We start from the raw sequence: 8690 nt of genomic DNA on the forward strand, positions 1-8690 counted from the left end.
AAATCAAGGAGTTATTACTGTTCATTACTGCTAAGTAAATTCCAACTCATGGTAACCCACGTGTGCAGAGTAACACTATGCTCCTTAAGGTTTTCAAGGTGGTGAAACTTTTGAGAGCCGATCATCAGGATTGTCTTCAAAGGAACCTCTGGGTAAATTTGTACCACTAACCTTTCAGCTAGTAATCAAGCACTTAACTGTTTGTGCCACACAGGGATTCTGAACAAGGAGTAAAATGTGTAAATATACCAAAATGCTTGTTCCATAAATCATGTATGTGAGAAAATGCAGTGACAGGCATGAGACAGTGAGCTGTTAGAGGATGCTGCATTGTAAATGCACACATCAGGATCACAGGTTTAGAATGGATTGCTTCTTACCTGGATGGCCTGTAAACAGTAATGATTTTCTCTTTTGAGTCCATTCTGCTTGCTCCATAGCCACTGCCTTAATGAAGAGTCCAGAGTTGTCCAGAAATAACATTTATTAATCAACAATAAAACACACAATAGAAAAGGCCTTGTAAATAAAACTATATATTTATAATGCTTTATTATTTTTTGCTGCAGTACTCCACAAAACACTACAGACAGTAACAAAATAATTCAATAAATATTAAAAACTTTTGAGAGTTATCAGACACACTTTATCATATGTGAGCATCAACAATGCCACAGCCATTAAACACACTACCAAACACTATCGTAGATTTCTTTCTGGGAATAGAGGACATGATTAATTTTTTATCCAGAAGTCATAACATTTACACATATCCATACACAAGAGAACAGCTCAGAGTAAGTGTAGCAGACTCCCCAGTGACCTGGATCCATCTGCCTGTACATCATTTAAAGATATTACAATGTAAACAGGATAGAAGTCAACACACTAAAGAGATATGTTGGGATTTGCTTGGAATGGAAAGAGTGAATGCCGGGCTATTAATGACAGCTCCTTACATATTTTCCATTGCTCTCTTACCAATATGCTCCCTCCCCTTTTCTGCTTTTTCTTGGTTGAGGTATTCCAGCACTTTCATTAATAGATCTTCATCCAAGTACTGCCTGTTGGGGATGTCATCATTCTTCGGGAACCCCGGAGGGAGCCTTTTGTTTACCACAGCTACCTTTTCACTCTCCTGAGAGCCTCCTTGATTCAAATGGTCTTTGATGCTCTGCTCAATTTGCTGCTCTTCCTGGAGGTCATCTTCAGCTGAGCCTTGACTAGGGACCCTCTTCATCTGGTTTGAGTTAATGATCTCAGGGTACTTAACTAGCATCCTGGCCAAGTACTCTCCTAATTCCTGATCCTTGTCATTCGAGTTTTCATATACCATTTGTCTGTTGTCAACATCTGGCAGCCAGGCAGTTTTGGAAAGCTGATTTACTCTAGCCCTTTCAGGACCATAGGGTAGTCTTGGAAAAACCTTCTCTCGGTTGTATTGATTGGGAAAATATGGTGTCTTCTGATTTGCTGGGCTCTCCATCCCTAAAAGACTTAAAATGTCCTCCACTGTGACTCCTTCTGGAAGGACCTCTGTCATAGCATGGCCAGGAGTTTTGGGGTAGCCACTCTTGGAGAGCATCTTATTTGGAAACAGGTCTGGGAGGTCTAAGTCAGACTCCGAGACATCATCTAGGTCAGCAGGAAATTCAAATTGCTGCTCAGGTTCCACTGATCCACTTGGCTTCTCTCCAGTTTTGAGCATGTCAATTAAATCTTCAGGAGGTATCTGTAAATTCCTTGAGATTTCAATCAGCTGGTAAATAGACTGAGAATCAAGTGGTTTCTCCCAAAGCCTGATTGCCCTTTCTCCATTTTGCCCATTCTGTGGCTTCCCACTGCCGGCAGCATTCGCTAACCTTTTTAAGTATGCAATTACTTTGGAGACATCTTCTGAGAGTTGGTCTTTACTCTCTTTCCCGAGATCTTCATCCTGGAGGCCCAACTGCCCAGAACGCTTCATTTCCTCATTGATTTGTTCATTTTTTTCTATATTCTCTTTGCTGTCTTTCACTTCTTCCTGGGTTTGACTCTCTATTTTCTCCTCTACTGGATTCCAGTCTTCTCCTCCAACCACATCCTCATAGGCAATGTTATTGGACTTGTAGATATCATCTTCATCATCTGTGTAAAGCTTTTGCTTCTCATCAACCCTCTCACGCTTCTGGTTGGTTGGGCCTGTTAGTTTTCCTAGCTCTTGAAAGACCGATTCCAGGGTAGCAAGACTTTGAGGAGTATATTGTTCCTCCACTATTTCATTTGTACGCTTAAAGGGATTGTCCCTGGAATTTTCTTCATACATCGGGGGGAAGTGCATGTGCTTGAGCTTTCTCTCTGGCCACTGTGGAGCTTCATACTCATCAGCCATGTCCATTGGAAAGCTCTTTTCTGGATTCACAGTGTAAGGCTTGTTTTCTTTTGGTGCTGACAGAGGTTCACTTTCAGCCTGTCTCAGTGCTTCCAGTATTATTCTCATCCATTCATCTTTACTCAGGGAATCCCTTGAACTTTCTAGCAAGTGACTTTCATCACTATTTTCTTTTTGCTGAAGGGGAACAGAGACACCTTGGTATGGATTATAGTCTGGGCTGCTTTCTTCTTTGTGAGCCTGTTGTCGGAGCTTTTCTATGTATTCCAAAGCTCGGATCATTTCGGGATTGGGGAGTTTGGGGCCATTTTCCAATCTCAGGTCTGGTTCTTTCTGGAGCAACTGATTGCGCTGAAATGAAGCTCCTTTGGCACAGGAAATCAGGAAAATTAAAGGGATGAGAGAAAGGGCTGCTCCAAACCGGTGGGCCTTAACTTCTGCCATGTTTGAAAGATTTCCTTAAAGCACAGAAAAAATGAGTTAACATAAATGAAGCAGTCTAGAAGACATTATAGCAAAAATAAATAGTACACCATTGAGGGAAAAAGCATAACAGAGATCATCCACATCCAATTTAGCAAATCACTTCTTAAATTTCATAAATATTTCTATATAATCCCTAAAGGTTAAATACAGTATCTTTAGCAAAAGTTTTATACACCTGCACACCTGCATTGAACATGCTTGCACATCTTGTATAGCATTCTCTTAGCTAAAACAGTAGCAAAATCACTGACATAAGGTTTGTCAAATTTTATTTTCACTTTAAAAACAAGTAGCTTGCTTTTTGTTTTGTTTTAAAAACAAAAAGGAAGAATTTCCAAGATGAGTTTTACTTATCACTTATAGCATTCGTATTGAATTAATTTGCAAAACAATTAGGAGGCTTAATTTTTTTAAATGCAGGTACACACATATGTCATTTCCTAATGTCATGTCAAAAATATTACTTAGTTCCTGAATTGCCTATCTAATTTTGCTATAGAAACATAAATACAGTGACATTATATGATTAGGTAACATGTTGCATGTCTGAATCAATCATACTGAACTACCTTATAGGTTAGAGCCACTTACATACATTTTTCAGAAACAATGTGTTCACTCCAGAACCAAATTCAGCTATCATCTTTAGAAGGTCTATGCCTTAAAACCCTCCCGAACATGGGTTTTCTGAGGTCCCAGCTAGGAGACTAGATCAGTGACTTTTCATTCTATGTAAACATACCAAAGTAATTAGATTGTGTTGTTGTTGTTGTTCTGTGCTCCACATAACCTTTGACTATTTAATTGTGACTGTCTTAAAAATTCAATTGTGGTTAAAATTTTTATCAGCCCTCAAAAATGTATAGTAAACAATAACAGATGCTGTAGAGAGAACATAAGTTTTCTTAACTAGTCTATTTCTGGATTTGTGAGTGTTCAGATTCAGTTTGTCTTATGTCTGTATCTATTTTGGTGTGGACCTGTGAAAGCTGAAATGACTCATTCTTAGGAAATCTTAAAATAACTACTATGTAATTCCCAATTTAGATAAACAGACTATGTGTTGAATACTTCCTATTTAAAAATCTTCATTCATTTTTTTTCTCTAATGCTTATAATCTTACATATGAATTAGCAAGGGATTGAGATTTTACATTTGTGCATTTGACATAGCTAATATTGAAAATCAATTCTAATACTTGCAAGTTTATTGCAAATCAAATGAATACTAAAGAAGGTTGCCAATTTATTCATGATACCCTTATTGGATTATGGTTTTGTGATAGGTAAGTAAGTTGTATGAGTATAATTTCCTGCTAGGCAAGACATCAATCATAGGAAATACCATTGTTCACTAGGCATATTAGTGATTAAGCAATATTTTCCTTTTAAGAGACTAACATGGATAGGAGCTTCTTAAACACAGATGCATATATTTGCTAAAACAATTCCCATTGGCTTAATTTACTGAAAGAAAAAAAAATCTAGAAACATTTGAGAAGATACTTTAAAAATATTTGTTGTAAGTAAATATTTATGATAACTAACTCTATTTATAAAATCCTTTAGCTTAAATTAAACACATGATACATTCTCCTTCATATTAGTTCAGGATTATTTTAATGTTCAGAGCCAATTTTGAATAGCTGGCATTTGTAAAAAGTAACTTAAAACCCTTATTGAACTAGTTTTCTTTGAAACCATAATCCTAAAATGGTCTTAATGTAGTGGTCATGTGCATCCTTTAAAATCATTGTATTAAGAGTTAGGCTTTGCAGGAGAGGTGGATTCGAATGACCATTTTAGTTTTTAAAGCCAGAATCTAACAAGAGCTACTCCTCGGTCATTTATTCTCGTTCAGTTTGTATGACAGTTATTTCCTTTAAGTAAAACGCAAGGGAATTCTTTCCCAGAGAGTAGCTCTTTTAAGTGGTATTTAACACCTCCACTATCCTACATAAGATTTTATTTCAAATTTTATTTTCTCAGACCCAAATAATTAGAACATAGTTTCTTCTTAGATAGCGATATTTAAAGCCACTTAAGTTAGAATGTGTATTCTATTGACATTAAACCGAAACGCTGATATATGCAGGTTGTTGTTGTTGTTGTTAAGTGCCATTGAGTCGGTTCCGACCCATAGAGACCCTGCACAGGGTTTCCGAGGTAGCTAAATTTAATTTGAACACTCATGGTAGTTGGGATATAGTGAACAGAAACACTTATCCCATTCAAAATTTTGAGCAAAAGATTTTACAACCTATGTTAATCAAAGCATAATAGTAATATAACTGTGTATACCATTATGAAGATTTTCACCAATGTTTTCAAAATTGCTGTTTCTCTGTAATTCATGATCATTCCAAACTACAGCCCAATACTTAATGCCAGAAACATGAAAATCCTGTGTTCAAAATTATTATAAGCTTCCTTTCTAGGGACTAAAATTAGGAAATAATAATGCAAACCTTCTCAGAGTATAACAATTCAAAAAATAATTTTATATAATTAGATTACTTTGAGCTCTTGTAAAGTAAATTTAAAAGGAAAACAACTAAAATTGGTTGCCTTTATGACTAATATGTTTGACAGCCTTGAATCACTGGAAACCTACTGTTTAGAATATTAAGCATATAAATTCTATCACTTGCCTTGTGTCTAGTTCTTAGGGGAAGAAAAAAATAAATTAAGAAAAACAATATCAGGTCTAATTAACTTCATGAACGTTAATTTGTGCAATGATCCTAAAATTCTCAACTTTTTAAACTCATCTTCCAATATAATTATCTAAATAATATTCTGGTTAAAAAATATCCAAGTACTATAAATCATAGATTTAATCATACATATGATTAAACCAATTATGTATATGGGAGGAGGCTTCAAAAAGTTAATGGAAAATTTTAATTAAAAGATAATGGAATTTTTCTATGAACAATCTGAAGCCCCCCTCAAATATATACCATGCCCGTACATTGACTGATGAGCAGCAGGTTGCAATTCAGTTATTCTTTATATATAAGCTTGCCAAATAATCTTTTTCTTCTCAGCCAGGAAATAAAGAAAGAACACGCAATATAGAACTTTACAGTAAATAGAAGAGAAAAGGCAATCTTACCTCTTTTTCAGATGGCAATGAAGGTACACAGCATGATCCTCCTGGTCCCTTAGGTGAGCTGCTGGGGCAGTTTCAGCACCCGGACAGCTCCTCCGCTTATAGGGAGCCGGCGCCTGACTCCGCACTGCCACACTGACGTCACCGGACTCAGCCACAAACCCCACAAACCCAAGCAGGAGCGAGCTTTTTCACAGAACCCGAGAGAAAATAATCACTTTATGTTTTTTTCTTTTGTGTGAGTGTGTTGTATGCTTACGCCACCTGTCTTTTTGTGACGAAAATTGCAGTTTTCTTATATCAAAATAAAATGCTCTGAACAATTTCCCTTAACAAGGAAGAAATCTGTTATATATGGCTAATTGCAAAATAATTTCATCTATGTCCTAAAATCTTGCTATAATAGTTACTTGTTTTATTATGATATGACAGACAAGGATTTTTTTTTTTTTTTTTTTTTTTTGCGGGGAGTTTCCTTTATTTCCTGCAAAGAAATTATTCCAAGATGAATGAAAGTCACATTATAAGTATGAAAAGCCATATTTTCTATCATGACCACAACCAACATCATATTTTCTATCATGACCACAACCAACATTCTGATTAAAAAAAACACACACCTTATTTTAATTTAAAAAGGAGAGCTGCTTCTGTTTATATGCACGTCTGACTTAAAGCTCTAATGACTTGGAATTTACTATAATTTTTTTTAAATGGGCATTAAGATTTGGATGTTGGTAAATGAAAATTCTGTATGAATCTGTTGGTGTATTCTAAAATATCTGTTCTCAAAAAGGAGACTCAGAAGTTGTATGCTGATTGATGAATATACTATTGAGAAAAAACAAGTCTTTCCATTGAGAAAAATAAAACTTATATGTAATTGAAATTCAATTACAATTGAGAGAAAGTCATATGAGATACAGTCTCTTCCTTCTATTGAATCAGATGAATTGCATACCTTCCATGTGTGTGGCGGGGGTGGAGGAGGGAACAAAACAGAGAATAATATAGTAGTTAACTTCCAACCTTTCTGATTTGGAAGTCATGAACATTGGCTGTGCATTTTTAAGTACCTGATTATATGTTTTAATAATTTATATAGATCTAAAATATTAACTTTATTTTATTAAAGAGATGAGTTCTTTTAAAACATCTTAAATTGAAGTATATCTTAAGTATGTAAAACTAGTCTCTATGCTCTGGACAGCCAATTTAGGAAGAAATCATAATTATGAGCCAACCCTTGCAAAGCCTATTATATTAAAATTTCAAGGTACATAATAAGAAATGATCCACAATAACAAACGAGTGATACTTTGTGATGTGTGTCAAAACATTATTAATATTACTGTAAAAGGGTAAGTCAAAAAGTATTACTACTAGAAATCCAGTTCATACATGCAAGGGTTTATTTCAAACAATAAGTATCTCTGCAATCAGTGGGAAGCTGCAGACAAGTTCTCCCAGGAGTGCGCTTTTCTTAGTCTCATTATGGTGTCTTAAAAAAAGGTCCAATGGCTTCCGAGGGTTTAAGAGACCAGTTATATTCAAGATGTTAAGGTCCTGGTGTGGTGCTCTGGGTTAATGCCCTAGACTGCAAGGTTGGTTTGAACCACAAGATCGGTGCTCCTTGGAAACCCTGGACAGAGTTGTTATGAGTCAGAACCAACTCAACAGCACTTAGCAACAACAATAACAATAAGGTCAATGCAGAGGTTATTGTGATGTGTTTTGGAAAACCAAAAGGGTATTTATTATTGGTGGATTTTCTCAAAGGACACAGGATGATCACAGGGGCACTTAATATGAAGTTGTTTTAAGAAATTAGAAAATGGCTTTGATTAGAAAAAGACCAGGAAATTTGAGCCAAGGACTTTTTTCCCCCCCCATCGTGACAGTAGCTACTCTTTGACAGTAGCAAGGATTGTTCTACAAAATTATCATTGCAAAACCTTACCTCATCTACCCAACAGCCCTGATCTTTCCTCTTCAGACATTTTAGTTTCCAAACTCAAATATTAAAAATGAACAGGATTTTGTGTCACTTGATACCAAACTGCCATTTTGATGTGGTGTAAATTAAAGAGTGCAGAATTCTTTAGGGAAAGGCTGTTGTTGCTGTTGTTGTTGTTGTTAACTGCCACTGAGTCAGTTCTGACTCATAGACATCCTGTATAGGGTGTCCAAAGCAGCCTGGTAGATTTGAACCACTGACATTGCAATCAGCAGTGCAATACTTATCCAACAGTATCACAGCACAAAGTGTCAGTTGTTGTTAACTGTTGTTGAGTCGATTCCTACCCATAGCAACCCTGTATAGGGTTTCCAAGGAGAAACCTTGGAAGCTCTGAACCACCAACCTTGCATTTCAAACGACTTTGCAGTCTGATGCATAGCCCACAGTGCCACCCTAGGAAGTGTTACATGAAAATTCTTCCTTCAGAAGCATTTAGAACTCAATGGCAGACATGTTGAGAAACAATAGCTTCACATTTTGATATTTTTGTTTCATAAAAGTTGGTTATTTTGTCACAATATTTTTTAACTTACCCTCATGTTGTTAACGTTAAGAATGTTTCAGTGTGTTTGGAAGTATTTAACAGCTTTTATGCACAGAAACATTTGCTCAGCATACAGGTTGAATAAGTATGGTGAAAGAACACATCCTTGTCGCACACCTTTCCCAATTTTAAAACATTCAGTGTTCCCATGCTC

The 8690-nt window shown here is 36.0% G+C and overlaps 1 protein-coding gene across 1 annotated transcript; it reads right to left on the minus strand.

Moving 5' to 3' along the window:
• Window positions 1-466: 466 nt before the first annotated feature.
• Window positions 467-6195, minus strand: SCG2 (secretogranin II). Its single transcript, XM_006861890.1, has 2 exons — window positions 5976-6195; window positions 467-2829 (listed from the first exon to the last, which is right to left on the minus strand). The coding sequence occupies exon 2, from the start codon at window positions 2813-2815 to the stop codon at window positions 956-958; it is 1860 nt and encodes a 619-aa protein (XP_006861952.1). The 5' UTR covers window positions 2816-2829; window positions 5976-6195; the 3' UTR covers window positions 467-955.
• Window positions 6196-8690: the final 2495 nt, after the last annotated feature.

The sequence above is a fragment of the Chrysochloris asiatica genome, unplaced genomic scaffold (assembly GCF_000296735.1).
Source record: "Chrysochloris asiatica unplaced genomic scaffold, ChrAsi1.0 scaffold00044, whole genome shotgun sequence".
In the NCBI taxonomy this organism is placed as follows: Eukaryota; Metazoa; Chordata; class Mammalia; order Afrosoricida; family Chrysochloridae; genus Chrysochloris; species Chrysochloris asiatica.

Bases quoted from the DNA above. Each gene is read 5' to 3' on its own strand.
- SCG2 (XM_006861890.1), bottom strand. From the start codon at position 2,815: ATGGCAGAAGTTAAGGCCCACCGGTTTGGAGCAGCCCTTTCTCTCATC.